The 18262-nt window shown below is 38.8% G+C and overlaps 1 protein-coding gene across 1 annotated transcript in view; it reads right to left on the minus strand.

The window, feature by feature from the left end:
- The window catches only part of NEK10 (NIMA related kinase 10), a gene marked incomplete at its 3' end in the record, with an annotated part of 277172 nt that extends 259763 nt beyond the window's left edge, over positions 1-17409 (minus strand). Inside the window, exons 1-4 of the mRNA XM_082664201.1 lie at positions 17367-17409; positions 16907-17030; positions 16432-16492; positions 2218-2348 (exon numbers count right to left, since the gene is read on the minus strand). Coding sequence (XP_082520327.1) covers positions 2218-2348; positions 16432-16492; positions 16907-16980 — 266 coding nt within the window. The 5' untranslated portion in view covers positions 16981-17030; positions 17367-17409. The remainder of the gene's footprint in view (positions 1-2217; positions 2349-16431; positions 16493-16906; positions 17031-17366) is intronic.
- Between the last annotated feature and the right edge of the window lie 853 nt (positions 17410-18262).

An 18262-nucleotide genomic window follows, 5' to 3' on the forward strand; every position in this document is an offset into this window, starting at 1 on the left:
TTCAACTGTGGTTGTGGATTGTGGGTGTGGGTGTGTGTACAACAAAGTTGTGAGATATTCTAGCTTCAGTTTTTTCTTTCCTGATATTACAGCCATCAGAGAGGTTAAAAATATCCCAAAGCATTCCACTTTAAAACTGGGAAAGGATAAGAGGTAATGCACAAAAGGGTCATATCACTATGGAATATACAATACAATATTTTTGTGCCCATTAAAATAGACCAATTTAAGCCTATCTAGGCATGTTGTAAACCTGTTTGAAAAGTGACTCGGAGCAAGTTTTGTGAATGGAGACGTAGTGCTCAAGTCACATTCTGCTTTAAAAGTTGTAACAAATACAGATAAATTAAAAAGAAAAAGAAAATAGACCAATTTTAAGATCTAGGAGAAATACGCTGGAATTACATGGATGCACCACCTCAGAGGCAGGTTTTGTATCCTTATTATTGCCATTTGTTCTGTTCTGCCTTCACAGTCTTTCAGGTGTCATGGGACTGACTGTGTGTCCCTAAGTTAGCCAGGGCTGTCATTTCTTAGTACATGGACATGGGCAGACTGAATATGTAACAATTTTTAAAGAATTTTGTGTTCCTCACTAAACATGTATTTTAAAAATATTAACTCATGTAACATCATGTGATGTTTGTGGACTATTAAAGTCATTGTCATAAAATAACAGAGAAACAAAACCTAGGCCAAATAAATAAATTATCATTCTAGAATATTTATTTATATATATATTTTTTAATTTTTTAACATCTTTATTGGATTATAATTGCTTTACAATGGTGTGTTAGTTTCTGCTTTATAACAAAGCGAATCAGTTATACATATACATATGTCCCCATATCTCTTCCCTCTTTCGTCTCCTTCCCTCCCATGCTCCCTATCCCACCCCTCTAGGTGGTCACAAAGCACCGAGCTGATCTCCCTGTGCTCTGCGGCTGCTTCCCACTAGCTATCTATTTTACGTTTGGTAGTGTATATATGTCCATGCCACTCTCTCACTTTGTCCCAGCTTCCCCTTCCCCCTCCCCATATCCTCAAGTCCATTCTCTAGTAGGTCTGCGTCTTTATTCCCATCTTGCCCCTAGGTTTCATGACCATTTTTTTTTTTTAGATTCCATATATATGTGTTAGCATATACGGTATTTGTTTTTCTCTTTCTGACTTACTTCACTCTGTATGACAGACTCTAGGTCCATCCGCCTCACAACAAATAACTCAATTTCATTTCTTTTTATGGCTGAGTAATATTCCATTGTATATATGTGCCACATCTTCTTTATCTATTCATCTGTTGATGGACACTTAGGTTGCTTCCATGTCCTGGCTATTGTAAATAGAGCTGCAATGAACATTTTGGTACATGACTCTTTTTGAATTATGGTTTTCTCAGGGTATATGCCCAGTAGTGGGATTGCTGGGTCGCATGGTAGTTCTATTTTTAGTTTTTTAAGGAACCTCCATACTGTTCTCCATAGCGGCTGTATCAATTTACATTCCCCCCAACAGTGCAAGAGGGTTCCCTTTTCTCCACACCCTCTCCACCATTTATTGTTTGTAGATTTTTTGATAATGGCCATAGAATATATATATTGATATTTCATGTCATTCATTATTTACATGACACTTAGTGCCAAATGACCTTAACAAACTGTAAAATAGGGAGAACCAGCTCCTGGAAGGAGGGTGGCCCACAACAATGTGCAGCTTCTAAGAGGTCTCCATGGCAACAGGAGAGCAAAACAGGGGCTGACACTTTCAACGTGAAAGGGGAGGGTGATGCTTCAACTGAAAGCCTCATGGCCTTGACAACCACAGCCTTCAGCCATCACATCTGCTCACAGCAGGTGCTTCTTTATGCCTCCTCACAGCTGGCAAGATATGCATCAGCCAAAAGCTAAAGACAAAGCTTGTTATCAGCCTCATCAGGTCAACAGCCTGAGCCATTTCTTCATGGAGCAAACACTAAATGTATGTCAAGAAGGTATCCTGAAACTCCCATGTCACTTTCACCTGCAGCCATTCAGCCTGCTATTCACACAGTACTTATGGGAACAGGTTAAGCACTAACTAAAATTATTAAACTAAGAATCCCCATGGTAAATTTTAAAATGGGTTTTAAATTTTAGCTCCTGTGACAAACTTAAATAAATCTTTGGGCTAATTAGCGGCCCAGGCTGCTGAAGGTAAGGGACATACTGGATTTCTTACCTAAAATTTTCAAGTTCAATGGCTTCTGTGGACTCGTGCCACTGACCTCGAGCTCCATGTCTACCCACCCTGATGGCAGGCTCAGACTTTGTCATGCTGCTTCTGGCACTATCGAAGTTAATGGCTGGAAGCTACAGAAATAAAGGCACAGAGGACTTGAGGATGACAATTCAGCACAGGATAAAGACAGTCACAAAAGCAGAGGCAACAGTGAAGGGAATGAGTGTTTCCCCGAGCCAACAATTAACAAGTTAGCTATGTCAAATGTAGGAGTTTTCCAAGATTTAGACATCCTTGACTTAAACATTTACTCTATCTTATGCTGCTTTTTCTTCATAGCTTGTAACACCACCTGATATCTTACAGTTATTTATGTATTTTCAGTCTCCTTGGTTATACTGTCAGCTCGACACAAGCAGGAGCTTTCCTATCGCTGTTCAATGTTGTATCCATAGTACCTTACACAGTCCTGGGGATCCAGACCTGGGGGAGGCCTGGGCATTAGGCGCTTTTGCAGCTTCTTGGGCGATTCAAACATGCAATCAGAACAGAGAGCTGACAGATACAGCTAGAAACTCTCTGGCCTAGAGTGGAGCCCCAAACTGAGAGTGAGTCATCTTCACTCATTCTTCATCCTTACCCGTCACGTACACTGCTTGCCAACTGGAAGAGTTGTAAAGGTAAAGAGATACTATCACTTTTAATCAGTCTGAATATCCTGATTCCTCAATCATGTTTATAAAAGTCATGAAAATATATTTTAGAATTAACCATAAGAAAAGGAAAAATTTATATTAACTAAAACAATTTGAGCATGCCCCCATTTACAATATTAACTGGTAATTATTTATATAGTAAACTGTGATGTTATCAGTATTCAAGTAGTGTCACTTACCAACATTTACCTATAATTGGGATAACCCTGAGAATTGTTTCTTGTACCACAGCAAAGCTGAACAAAGTGCAAACAAATACCCTATTCTTTCCAAAGTACAAATGAGGAATGTTCTATAATTAGCTAAGATTTTACAGATGAGGTACGGAAAGCATAGTATAACAAAATAAACTTTTATTTTCAGTAAATCATTCTGTCCTATATATTATAATTATCAAATAATGCTACAATATGCTATGCTTATTGTCCTATTTCATCAAAGCATTTGATAGAAGTCTGCATAAAGACATGGTTTCCTCATCTAAAGAGAATATGCTGGACTTCCCACAAGGCAGTCAGCTGATAGATACCTTCTAATAAGGGCGTTCTTTAATAGGAAGCAAACCTTTCTTCATCATATGCCACCCATAGTTGAATTCTCAAAATATTAATAATAAATCTTATATCCTGTAAAACTACATTTCTATCTCAGTTCAGTGGGTCACCACAAGACAACAGGCCACAGGCACTTGAGGCACAATGCTCAGTGGTTAAGAGAACGAACTCTAGGCCAGATGCCCTGGGTTGAAATCTACTCTTAGACAACTGCATGATCTTGAAAGTTACTTAATCTCTCTGTACATCAGTTTCCACATCATTACAATGAAAATCATAATAATTCTATGTAGTTCAAAGTTATTATGAAAACTAAATGACTTAGAATTTATAAAGCACTTGCTATGTGCCAGGCATAGTTCTCAGTGCTTTATACTCTTTTAATCCCCCAAATTATTCTCATTGCAGATGAATTTGCTAAATAAATGAGATTTGACCTTCCAAATTAGATGATTAGATGTGATAACCCAAATGATGCTAGGCATGAAGTCACAGCAATGAGCAGACTGTCCTGTGTTACTCAGGACGTGGAATGACGCAGAAAACAAGAAATAGGTTTTCCAGGCCCAAGGGCTCTCAAACCCCCTTGCCGTCACCACAACTGCCAGAATAGTGACTGCCAAAGAGAAGGTAGCCAGCACAGAGAGAACAAGCCCAGTGCACTCCAGGGAGAGGGCAGAAAGCGGCAGCAGCTTGCAGCCATTCCCTTCGGCAGCAGCACGGGCAGCTGGTGTTGGGAATCCACTCATGCACACGCAGTGGATGAGAAAGACTTGACATCTATAGTTGCAAAGACCAGGAACTTAACAGGAGAATCTATAAGCAACCAGCCTTCTTCAGATAAAAGTAACGTGAGTTTGAAACCCAGTTCAAAGCTTACAGCCTTTTCTCTTGGCTCCCCAGTCCCTTAGGCTCTTTGTGAATCCTTTATCTACCACATAAGTAGGTCCAGTGAAATCTCACCATCTGAAATAGCCACAGTCGGGGTATCCAGAGTGGAAAGGCCAGGTGAGCAGCCCCTTACAGACTTCTGTCATGTTAAGCCATTAGTTCTGTTAAGATACACTACCTCCGATGGGTTATTTTGGGCAACTCAAAATCTGAATTTTCAGCATCATAAATGTAGCATAACACAAATTCATATAGATAATTTAAAAGTGTGTCCCTTCCTACAAATGACAGACTTATAGACTCTCAGATTTGAAAACTTCCTCGAAAGGCATAGGATTCAGCCTCCAATCATCATCACCATCATCACCACCATAATAATCATCATAATGATGATGATCACCATCATGATTATCATCATCACCATCAACACAGATAACACTTGTGTGGTAGTTACCACATGCCAGGCACTGTTCTAAGTGTTTTGCAGGTTTAAATCTATTTAATCCTCATAACGACCGTATGAAGTAAATATCATTTTATGATGAGAGGACTAAGGCACAGAGGGCTAAGTTACTTAGGGCCCATAGTTCACAAGGGGCACAGCTGGGATTCAAATCCAGGCAATCGCCCTTCCTCTCCAACACTCTCAATCCTCCAGCATCTCTGATGTATCACCAATGATGAGAAACACTATCTTGAGTCAGCCCACTTGCTTTTCAGAGTCCTACTCTTGCCCAAGTTTTCCTTCAGGCTGAGATGAAAATCTGTCCCCCTGTGTTCTTTCCCTGTCTTTCAGCCCAGCGTCATCTCCTTTTACAATGTTAGATTTGACTATAAGTCCACATAAAATAAATAAACAAAAAATTGGGGTGAATAAAAACAACTCCTCAAGTTGTAGGTGCATTAAACTGGTCACCCATCCCAGAAAGCATGCAGTGTAAGCATGCATCCATTCCTGCCCAGGAGCATGCTGCGGACACAGCTGCTGACCACTTTTCAGGGCTCAGCACACACAGCTCCTGGAGATCACCTGCCCCAGCCTCCCTGGTGGAGCCAGTCACTGCCTCCCCAGTGGCATTACTGTGCCAATCTCTCTTACAGCACTTATCACAATCCCATACTACGTCTGCACAACACATCAGCCTTTCCCCCTGAATTTGGCCACCCTGAGGGCAGCATCACATCTGTCTGTCTTTCTGTTCTTAGCACCTCTCACAGATCCAATGGGAATGGGATACCTACTTTACCTACTGTGGAATGGGAAGTTCACTTCATCCCCAGTCTCTTTGCTAAACTGATTCATCTCCAGACAAGTTCATTCGCTCAGTGTGTGTGTTGCAGACACATCTCTTGCCAGATGTGTGAGACACTGGGTATATAGTGAGCAGGACAGCCACAGCCTCTTCCTTCTCAAAAAGTTTACAGCCCAATGGGGGGTCGGGGGTCATCTAGCACTAGAACACACAGCAAAATGAGTGAACAAGGGTTTGTTGTGGTAGAAAGTAAAAGAGAGATAGGGTGGGTCCTGGACCAGGATGCCTGGAATATTCCAGAGTATTCCAGGCAGATTTTTGCACAGGCTGGAAGGCAGAGAAAAACTACATATGCTCTAGAAAGTGGCAGGTCCCTGAGCAGCTTGAGTAGCATGAGTGGAAAGGAAAGAGACTAGAGATTCAAGTGAAGGACCTTCCTAAAAATTTGATCATGTCACTTCTGTCTGGAAATTTCAACCTTCTCTGTTGCTTATGTGATAGATACAAAATTTGTAGATAGGCCTTCAGACATTGCACAGTTTCTTACAGCTTTATTTATCACTACTTTCAACAGAAATGTCTAGTCACCATTTTGCTTCAGTGTGTGTTATTTTCTTTCCTTCAGATATCTGATTATTTTACTCGTTTCACCCAGAATGCCTTTCCCATCAATTCCACCAGAGGACAGCAAGACCATTTTCCAAGAACCATGTCCTTTCCTGTGACTTGAGCTAAAAGTGGCCTCCTCATCCTCCTCAGAATCTGCCCAGCCACTGCCCATGCCTCTCCTACAGGATTCAAGTGTCCACTGGCCGTGGAAACCATAACTGCCGTTCCTAGTCCTGGTGTCTCAGAGCACAACAGTGCCTTAGACTTTTTCTTTCCACAGCATCTATCAAGACCTCTTTTATTTCAAGGCAAGTAATGGGCCTGTAATGAATTATTTTTCTATCTTTCTTTCATCTGTTTTTTTTCCTAATTGCAAACCAATTTCTCAGCTCCCTATGGTTTTAAATGTAGGAAAAAAATTTAATTCCAGCTCAAGGCAAATTATTTCAAGACTTGTGAAAATCTCTGGTGAAACCTCCAACCAACTTTATGACTTTACTTTGCTTCAACAACCCTGGGGCAATTCTTTTTCTTGAAGTATTTGGTTTTACTGGATTATGATTATTCTTACCCTGCTTACGATGAAAGGGCTCCTCTGCCTCAGTGTGTCTCTGTCCCCACTTCTGTGACAACAGAACTGTCCTCAGAACAGCAGTCTCTAAGATGGTGAAGCAAGGTACGCAGAGGCTCACAGAGCAAACGGGAAGAGAGCGAAAGTAGAACAGGGGAACAGACGCAACAATGAGGAAGGGCTTGGCTCATTAGAAATTCAGATGAAGGACATCCAGTTCTTGTAATTCTCTGCCCAAACCCACAAAGTACACTTCCCTCTGCAACTGCTTAATTAGCCATCTTGGTTCATTTGCAAGTGACAGGTCAGGTCTTGTTAGAACAGAAATTCAGGTGAGTGGGCCTTAATCCCCAGGCTTCCCTTTTCAAACTGACTGCTAAAGATCTTAGAGCCTAATGTGTGGCCAACTTGCATATTTTGATGGTCATTTCCTCTGGACTCTGAGTCTACTTTGTTCCCAAACCTTGCTTTTCTTTTATGATAATCTGAGTACTTTACATATCTTCATAAGCCACCTTACTCTCTTTCTGGAGCAATCAAGATATAAACAAATTCTTGATTTATCCTCTCCAATATCTTTCTTCTCCTATAAATGTCTCCGCATTATTTTACAGAAAGGAGAATAGGGTGTTTAGAATAACATTTATTATTTCAAAATCATAAATGCATGAAAGTTTTATAAACAGAATTAAGAATGAATTTTGTTACCCTCAAGACATTTATATAAATGAGCAGTTATTTTCATTTTTTTCTTAGAACTATGCACTTTCTGAATAATTCAAGCATTACAAAAATGCATTTTTGAACGTATGAAATATTTTACAAAAAGATATGCCACGTGAACTTGTCAGACAACAGAATGCAAATTCTAAAATTGGTTAAAGGTGGCAAAACTCTTAAATTTACTTTAAGTCTGTCAGGTGTTAGCAAGGGAGTGGTGTTGAGAGAAGGCACAACAGATCCAGTGATCATGGACTTCAAAACTGGACAAGCAGAGCCCAAACCCACCACTGGTGTCTCTTTTACACTAGCCAGGTGGTTATACGTATCCATGAGGTCATCTAATTTTTAAGTTACAATTCAATTTGGTGAAAACTGATCAAGAGCTCACCGAATAGAGGATACGGTGAACCGGAAGCAAAAGTCAAAGCTGGAAACGTATAATCTCTCAGGAAATTAGAAATGTAGACAAGTCTTTCCAAAGCACAGAAAAAAATAATGCTATAATGTTGAAAGAAGGTACTTTGGGAAGAAAGGGATCACTTCTGGAATGGAAGATAAAGGAAAGCTTTTTTATGGAGGTGCTATCATTAGATCTTAGCCCTGGAAATAGGTAAGATTTTATAGAAAAGAAACTTGGGAGAAGGACAAATTTGAGAAAAAGCAAAAAGTAGAAATACTTGACATTCCGGTTACATCTTAGGATGTACAGTGAGAAAGAATGGAAACTATTGATACAACCAAATCTGTATGCTGAGTCACTGTGCTTCCTTTACTAAGAAACAGTGAACTTGATGTGTGGCACCCACTCATGACTATCAGTGAGCAGTGGGCCAGGAAGACTGTTTTAGCCGTGTGGAGATGGACAAAGAGTAAGTGATGCTGAAATAGACAGATGAGAAGAAAAGAGTTTCTGGGGTTATAGGCTTAAAAACAGAGAAGAAGGAAGAGGAGAAAAATATTTTAAGGCCATGTTTTCTTCAAATCAATGCTTATCCAGCTATTTTTTGAATTTAACTTCCCAAGTCATTTAAAAGATATCTCAGTGGTTAGAGGCACACATTGCAAAGATGGAGTATTTGGTTAGATCTGTACCTACCATTAGTTGGCTGTATGATCTCGAGAAAGCCATTTAACTTCTCTGTGCCTCAACTGGAGGAGAAGTGATGGGGTCAACCTGTGCCCCTGGGAGGAGACACAGAAGAGGAGGATAATATCACGGGTTCAGAGATCCTCCCTAGGGAGTGAGGGGTTCGAACCACATATTGGGAACCCCAGACCTGGGGGCCGACACTGGAAAGATGAGTCCCCTTAGCTGATTTGAAAACCAGTGGGACTTACAGGAGGGCTGTAAGAAACAAAGACTCTGCCCATGAAGAGCATTCACACGCTTGATTACTCATGGGAACAAGGCAGAGGAAGCAGACTGAAACTGCCTGTGGCTCTGGTTGGTTTCCCACGACCACCCCAGCGCACACCCCAGCCCATGCTGCATGCCTGCTCTGGCCCCTCTAGATCCAGCACAGTCCCCCACTAGAGTGAAGGCCGCCAGAGCTGAGGAGGGTTCACACTTGGAGGGGGACAGAGCCAGCTTGGACCCAGCACAGCATCCAAACAGAGTGAGGGTGGCCTTTACTGGCTTTCACAGAGGCGGTGGGTCTAACTTAGACCCAACCCTCAGGGCTTCTGCTCCAGCAACTCGGGCCCCACCTTGCCCCTGATAGAGCAGTGATGGCCACTAAGTACAGGAGAAGCCCTGGCTCACACCTGGCTCTGGCTCTATCCCCTCTGTCTCCAGCCCCACCTCCAACCATAGTGAGAGCTGCCAGCACACTCTGGGGGAAGACATGACCTCGGGCTCACGTCAGATCCAGCTCTCCCACCAAAGCCACTGGGCACACACAGACTGCATAGGTATGCTCCCACACAAGGACATGACTTCAAGACCAGATTAGGTACCTGTTTCATGTAATTGCACAGAGACAGAGAAAGTTAAGCAAAATAAGAAGACAGAGGAATTTGTTCCAAATGAAAGAAGAAGAAAAAAAAAACCTGAAAAAAACACAACTAATGAAACAGAGATAAATAATTTTTACCAGGTAAAGAGTTCAAAGCATTATTAATGAGAATGCTAACTGAACGTGGGTAAAGAATAGATGAACACAGTGAGTATTTTAACAAAAAACCTAGAAAATATAAAACAGAACCAGTCAAAGCTGAAGACTACAATACCTGAAATGAAAAACACAATACAAGTAATAAACCGCAGACTAGACAATACACAGGAATGTATAAGTGATCTGGAAGATAGAAACCACTCAATCAGAACAGCAAAAAGTAAAGCAAATTTAAAAAGTGACAACTGAATAAGGGACCTCTAGGACAAACATCAAGCATACTAACATGCTCATTATAGAGATTCCAGAAGGAGAAGAGCGAGAGACAGGGGTCAAAAATGTATTTGATAAAATTCTGGCTGAAAACTTCCCAAACCTTTAGAAAGAACAGATATTCAGGTATGAGAAGCACAGAGGGTCCCAAACAAGATGAACCCAAAGAGACCCACACCAAGGGTATCATATTTAAATCGTATTAAATCGCATATCGTAATTAAAATGACAAAAGTTCAAGAGAAAGAGAGAATTCAAAAGGCAGCAAGAGAAAAATACAGTCACATACAAGGGAACTCCCATAATGCTATCAGCTGATTTTTCTGCAGAAACTTTGCAGGCCAGGAGGGAGTGGCAGATATATTTAAAGAGCTGAAAGTAGAAAAATCTAAAACCTAGGATACTCTACCCAGCAAGGTTATTATTCATGATTGAAGGAGAGATAAAGAGCTTTTCAGACAAGCAAAAATTAACAGAGTTCATCAGTACTAAAATGACCCTACAAGAAGCGTTAAAGGGTATTCTTTAACTGGCAAAGAAAAGGCTACAACAAGAAGTAAGAATTTAGAGGAAAGAAAAAAATTCCACTAGTAAAGGCAAATATATGGTATAGGCTGTGGATCAACCACTTAAATAAGCTAGTAGAAAGATTTGAAAAAAGTTGTATAATCAACTATAACTACAACAAACTGTTAAGGGATAAACATGAAGATGACATCAAAAAGACATAACATGAGGGAGGGGAGTAAAAAATGTAGATCTTTTAGAATATGTTTCAACTTAAATAATTATCAGTTTAAAACAAGTAGATATAGTTATAAGTCAACATATATATAAACCCCATGGTAACCACAAATCAAAAACCTACAATAGGTACACAAAAACAAGAGAGAAAGTAACATAAATATACTACTAAAGAAAATCATCAAACCATAGGGAAAGAAACAAAAAGAAGAACAGAGAAGAACTACCAAAACAACCAGCAAACAATGAACAAAATGGCAATAAGTACACACCTATCAATAATCACTTTAAAAGTCAATGGACTAAGTGCCCCAACCAAAAGACATACGGTGACTGACAGGATAAAAAAACAAGACCCATCTATATGCTGCTTAATGAAGAAATGCACTTCAGAGCTACAGACACCAACAGACTGAAAGTGAAGGGATGGAAAAAAATATTTCATGAAAATTGAAATGACAAGAAAGCTGGTGTAGCAACACTAACATCAGACAGAGTAGACTTTAAAACGAAGTCTACAACAAAAGACAAAGAAGAGCATTATGATAAAGGGATCAATACAAGAAATGGATAAAAATTCGTTAACACACATGCACCTATTATAGATGCACATAAATATATAAAGCAAATACTAACAGACATAAAAGGAGAAGTTAACAATAATACAGTAACAGTAAGGGACTGTATTACTGTACAGTGGGGACTTTAACACCCCACTTACATCAATGGACAGATCATCCAGAGAGAAAATCAATAAGGAAACAGTGGTCTTAATCACACATTAGATCAGTTGGACTTAATAGATATATAAAGGACATTTCATCCAAAAACAGTAGAATATATGTTATTTTCAACTACACATGGGACATTCTCCAGGATAGATCACATGCTCAGCCACAAAACAAGTCTCAATGAATTGAAGAGGACAGAAATTATATCAAGCATTTTTTCTAACCACAATGGTTTGAAACTAGATATCAATTACAGGAAGAAAAATAGAAAAATGAACACTGGAGAGTAAACAACATGTTACTAAAAAAGTCACTGGGTCACTTAAAAAAAAAAAATCAGGGCTTCCCTGGTGGCGCAGTGGTTGAGAGTCCACCTGCCAATGCAGGGGACGTGGGTTCGTGCCTCGGTCCGGGAAGATCCCACATGCCGTGGAGCAGCTAGGCCCATGAGCCATGGCCGCTGAGTCTGCGTGTCCGGAGCCTGTGCTCCGCAACGGCAGAGGCCACAACAGTGAGAGGCCCACATACTGCAAAAAAAAAAAAAAAAAAAAATCAGAGGAAATTAGAAAATACCTTGAGACAAATGAAAATAAAAACACAATTTTCCAAAATCTATATAGGATACAGCAAAAGCAGTTTGAAGAGGGAAGTTTATAGTGATACAGGCCTATATCAAGAAACAAGAAAAACTCAGATAAACTACCTAACCATTCATCTATAGGAATCAGAAAAAGAAGAAGAAACAAGGCCCAAAGTCAGCAGAAGGAAGGAAATAATAAAGATCAGAGAGAAAATAAATAAAATAGTGACCAAAAAACAATACAAAACATCAATGAATCCAATGCTGCTTTTTTTTTTGAAAAGATAAAATTGATAAGCCTTTAGCCAGACTCATCAAGAAAAAAAGAGAGAGGATTCAAATAAACAAAATAAGAAGTGAAAGAGGAGAAATAACAACCAATATCAAAGAGATACAAAAAATCTAAAGAGAATACTTCAAACAGTTATATGCAAACAAACTGGAAGACCTAGAAGAAATGGATATATTTCTAGAAATATACAATCTTCTAAGACCAATGAGGAGGAAATTGACAACCTGAACATACAGAACACTAGTAGTGAAACTGAATTAGAAGTTTAAACAATTCTCTGCCAACAAAAGTCCAGGACCAAACAGGTTCACGAGGGAATTCTACCAAACTTTCGAAGAAGAGCTAATGCCTATCCTTTTCAATCTACTACCAAAGATTGAAGAGGAGGGAACACTCCCAAATTCATTTTACAAGGCCATCATTATTCTGATTCCAAAACCAGACAGAGACACTACAAAAAAAGAACTTACAGGCCAATATTTCTGATGAACATAAATGCAAAAATTCTCAACAAAACACTAGCAAACCAAATTCAATAATACATAAAAGGGTCATACACCATGATCAACTGGGATTTATTCCAGGGTCACAAGGATATATACAAATAAACTAATGTGATACACACCATTAACAAAAGGAAGGATAAAAATCACATGATCACCTCAATAGACTCAGAAAAAGCATCTGACAAAATTCAACATCCATTCATGATAAAAACTCTCATCAAAGTTGGTATAGGGAACACATCTCAACATAATAAGGATCATATATGACAAACCCACACCTAACATCATACTCAATGGTGAAAAGCTGAAAGCTTTTCCTCTAAAATCACAAAAAAGACAAAGATGTCCACTCTCCTCACATGCATTTAACACAGTATTAGAAGTTCTAGCCACAGCAATCAAACAAGAAAAAGAAATAAAAGGCATCCCAATTGGAAGGGAAGAAGTAAAACTGTCAGTAGTTTCAGATAACATGATACTATATACATAAAACCCTATAGTCTCCAACCAAAAACTATTAGAACTAATAAATGAATTCAGTAAAGCTGCAAGATACAAGATTAATATACAAAAAATGTTGCTTTTCCATACACTAATAATGAACTATCAGAAAGAGAAAGCAAGAAAACAATCCCATTTATAATTGCATCCAAAAGAATAAAATACATAGAAATAAACTTAACTGAGGAGGTAAAAGACTTATACTCTAAAAACTATATGACATTGACACGAGGAGGGGGAAGGGTAAGTTGGGACAAAGTGAGAGAGTGGCATGGACATATTTACACTACCAAACGTAAAATAGATAGCTGGTGGGAAGCAGCCGCATAGCACAGGGAGATCAGCTCGGTGCTTTGTGACCACCTGGAGGGGTGGGATGGGGAGGGTGGGAGTGGGGGAGATGCGGGAGGGGGGAGATGTGGGGACATATGTATGTGTATGGCTGATTCACTTTGTTATGGAGCAGAGACTGACACACCATTGTAAAGCAATTATACTCTAATAAAGATGTTAAAAAAAAACAACAACTATATGACACTGATGAAGGAAATTGAAGACACCAAAGAAATGGAACGATATCCTGTGTTTGTGGATTGTAAGAATTAATATCATTAAAATGTCCATACTACCCAAGCAATCTACAGAGTTAGTGGAATCCCTATCAAAACACCTATGATATTTTTCACAGAGCTAGGACAAATAATCCTAAAATTTTTATGGAACTACAAAAGACCCTGGATAGCCAAAGCAATCTTGAGAAAAAAGAACAAAGCTGGAGGGATCAAACTCCTTGACTTCAAACTGTACTACAAAGCTACAAGTGATCAAAACAGTATGGTATTGGCACCAAAAAAGACACATAGATCAAGAGCCCAGAAAAGAACCCACAAACTTATGGTCAATTAATCTATGACAAAGGAGGCAAGAATATACAATGGGGAAAAGACAGTCTCTTCAATAAGTGGTGCTGGGAAAACTGAACAGGTACATGTAAAAGAATGAAATTAGAACATTTTCTCACACTATATACAAAAACAAACTCAAAATGGATCAAAGACCCAAATGTAAGACTGGAAACCATAAAACTCCTGGAAGAAAACATTCCTTGACATAACCTGTAGCAATATTTTTTTGGTTCTGTCTCCTAAAGCAAAGGAAACAAAAGCAAAACTAAACAAATGGGATATAATTAAACTTAAAAGCTTTTGTATAGCAAAGAAACCATCAACATAATGAAAAGACAACCTACTGAATGGGAGAAAATATTCACAAATGATGATGACCAGTAAGGGGTTAATACCTAAAATATATAAATAGCTAATACAACTCAATATCAAAAAAACAAACAATCTGATTAAAAAATGGGCAGAAGACCTGAATAGACATTTTTGCAAAGAAGACATACAGATGGACAACAGGGACATGAAAAGATGCTCAACCTTGCTAATCATCAGGGAAATGCAAATCAAAACCACAATGAGATATCACCTCACACCCATCAGAATGGCTCTCATCACAAAGACAACATGTAACAAATGTTGGCAAGGATGTGGAGAAAAGGGAACACTGCTGGTGCGAATGTAAACAGGTGCAGCCACTATGGAAAACAGTATGGAGGTTCCTCAAAAAACTAAAGATAGAACTACCATATGATCCAGTAATTCCACTCCTGGGTATATATCCAAGGAAAACAAAAACACTAATTTGAAAAGTTACGTGCACCCTAATGTTCATAGCAGTATTATTTACAATAGCCATAATATGGAAGCAACCTAAATGCCCATCAACAGATTTATGTAGATGATATACATATCACACGTATATATCACACACACACACACACACACACACACACACACAATGGAATTCACTCAGCTATAAAAGAGAATGAAATATTGCCATTTGCAACAATATGGTTGGACCTAGAAATTATTAACCTTAGTGAAATAAATCAGAGAAAGACAAATCCTGTATGTTATCACTTATATGCGGAATCTTAAAAATAAACAAACGAATGTATATTCGTTTGTTTAACAAACAAACAAAACAGAAACAGACTCACAGAGAATAAACTAGTGGTTACCAGAGGGGAAAGGGAAGTGAGGAGGGGTGATATAGGGGTAGGGGATTAAGAGGTACAAACTACTATGTATAAAATAAATAAGCTACAAGGATATATTGTACAGCACAGGGAACATAGTCAATATTTTACAATAACTATAAATGGAGTATAATCTTAAAAAGATTTAATCGTTATGTTGTACCACTGAAACTAATATAATATTGTAAATCAACTATACTTCAATAAAAAAAAAGTTGTAAGTGCTGTAGTTCTCTGGTAGGTTTAGTGGATATAACAAAAGCCAGTAGGGCTGTATTACCACATGAGCTCATAAACAAATTTACTTAACAAGTATACCACAGTTGACTTTGGAGTCTGGCTCCCAGGGTTCAAATCCCATCCCTGCCATTTACTAATTTACTGTGCTAAATAAGCTGTCTTCATTATTATTAGCATTTCTGTGTTATTCCCTAAACCTCCATGGATAGCCTCTAATCTCCTGACTCTCTAAAGTCTGACAGAAGCTAAACCAAAAAGAAACATTTAGAGATAAATTCAAGCAGCAGTACCATTCTTTCTCTGTCTATTAAAAAAAAAAATTCTATTGTAAAAATAGCCAAAACTCACTCCTTCCTTTCCCCTGTTTTTGGTGAGATATAATTTGCAGCAAGCATCAAAAGTGGTGCTGTAGCAAGTCGGCAGCCTCAGAAGTGGGGAAGCAGAGACGAAGGGAAAGGTGATGAACAGTGTTTTGGAGAAATCAACTTCCCTAGAGCTCTGCGGTTTCAAACATTGGGCATTCAAATGAAGAGAGCTCTGTTTCTATACTGAAATGCTTTTGCTGATTAGGACACATGGCACTGAACAGAGGATAAAGCGGGCCCCAGGCATGAGAGCAAAAGAATGAAAAGGCTGTGGATACAGAGTCTTGCATCCTGAACCTGACAGGTATGAAAGAAACAGCTAGAAGAAAGACAAAACATAAGAAAGAACAAAGAAAAATAGACTTATCGTTCACATGATGTTAAATGGATCCCTTGGGAAACATGTGATTTCTCTGTCGTTAATAGACGCACATTCTTTGAAAACACTACCTGTTGTTTGCTTGACTGAACGTTCAAAAGGCACAGAAGTCTTTTAAGATCTGAATAGTCCCTAGGAGAAAGAATAACACAAGGGGATATGGGGATATGTGTATACATATAGCTGATTCACTTTGTTATACAGCAGAAACTAACATGACATTGTAAAGCAATTATACTCCAATAAAGATGTTAAAAAAAAAAAAAAGAATAACACAGTGTCAACCAACAGAAGACTCCAGGTGAACTAGTCATGTTACCCACTAGTAACATAGAACACTGCTACTTGGAGGCCTGCTTTTATAGACTGAAACATATACATGCTAAATGTTTCTGTAGAACTCTAGAAATGCACAAACATTTCAGTAAACACTGTACCCCAGAGCAGCAGTTGTCAAGGATCTACTCTATTTCTCAAAAAGCCATTAAATCTGGTTGCTGGCCACTGCCTGAGATAATAATTAGCAAAGACTCAGAAGGGAGTTACCTGGTGATGATTCCTTGTTGTTTTTTATCGGTTGATTTTTCTGTGGTCTTCACTTTTTTGTCTTGATCAGGCATTGTAAAACATCAATGCCCCAGAACTAACATCACATTCCTTTCAAAGTAAACTAGAAGGAAAAACTTTAGTTGGGTTATGTGCTCCAACATATTCTCAATTAATGCAGGCAAAATTCACTTATAACATTTATTTAAATATGCACAAACTAACATTTATTTGTAATATAGCAATATAAATGCTAATATGAATAACATTTACTATTTATCATTCAAAGGCCTTTGGATACATTTAGGGCATAGCTTATAATTATAGTAGTACTTTAGCCTATATTTTCTGAGTCATTCTTGATTTCAAATATTCTGACCCATTACCCCAACAAGTATTGTTCTGCTTGTCAGGAAAAGTGCCCCAATTTGGGGTTTCCAAAATATGCATAAGCAAATACCTGAAGTCCAACTGACAATTTTATGCCATCTTACTTGTCTTTCTCGGCAAGTTTCCTTAACAGTAGAGTACGCTGCTACTTCAGGGAGTTCCTCTCTCATCGTGGTCATGCCCCTAAAAATCCCAGAGAAAGCTCCACCCACTTGCAAATAAGCATTACAGTGTCAAGGGCAACACACAAAATGTCCTTGGGTTTCCAGAATTCCTAAAGTTTTTAAGCTGAATCCCCATGTGAGTCAACTCTAGTCATAACCTCTTCTGCAAGAATTGGGTCAGTCTTGCACAGCCCCTGGACTCACTCAAACATCCTGTTAAAAATAAGACAATGGGCGCATTGTTTTAGACAATGGAGTTGTTTATGCTAATCTCTGGGTCACCAAACTTAACTTAATTACAGTTTTGTCTCTCCCAGAAATGGGAACTTAAACTAGCCAATCAGGAATCTCCTGATCAGCACTAGTTAGGCAAGCTGCCTGATAAAACCCTCTATCCTCTTTAGGAAAAGTAACCTTGCAATAACCAATCCGTTTTTTGACTAACTCCTAATGAAGAATAACTTCCTCGTTCCTGCACTCTTCTGCCTATAAAAGTCTTTCATTTGTACAGTTCCTCAGAGCTCCTTTCTATCTGCTAGATTGAATGCTGCCCATTCATGACTCACTGAATAAAGCCAATAAGATCTTCAAAATGTACTCAGTTGAATTTTGTGTTTTAACAATCCAGACAGTGAGGCTGCCAGCCTGGGAACACAACCCAATAGGCATCTCACTCTTCTGAATTAGGCTTTGTAGTCATTATGGTTGGTCACCCTTCCTAGGATAAATTTTAATACTATTTCCCACTCCTACTCAAAAGGTTATTATGAGTTCACTAATGGAAACAATTTATTTGTTTACC

The sequence above is a fragment of the Grampus griseus genome (genome assembly GCF_964374135.1).
Source record: "Grampus griseus genome assembly, chromosome: 10".
NCBI lineage: Eukaryota > Metazoa > Chordata > Mammalia > Artiodactyla > Delphinidae > Grampus > Grampus griseus.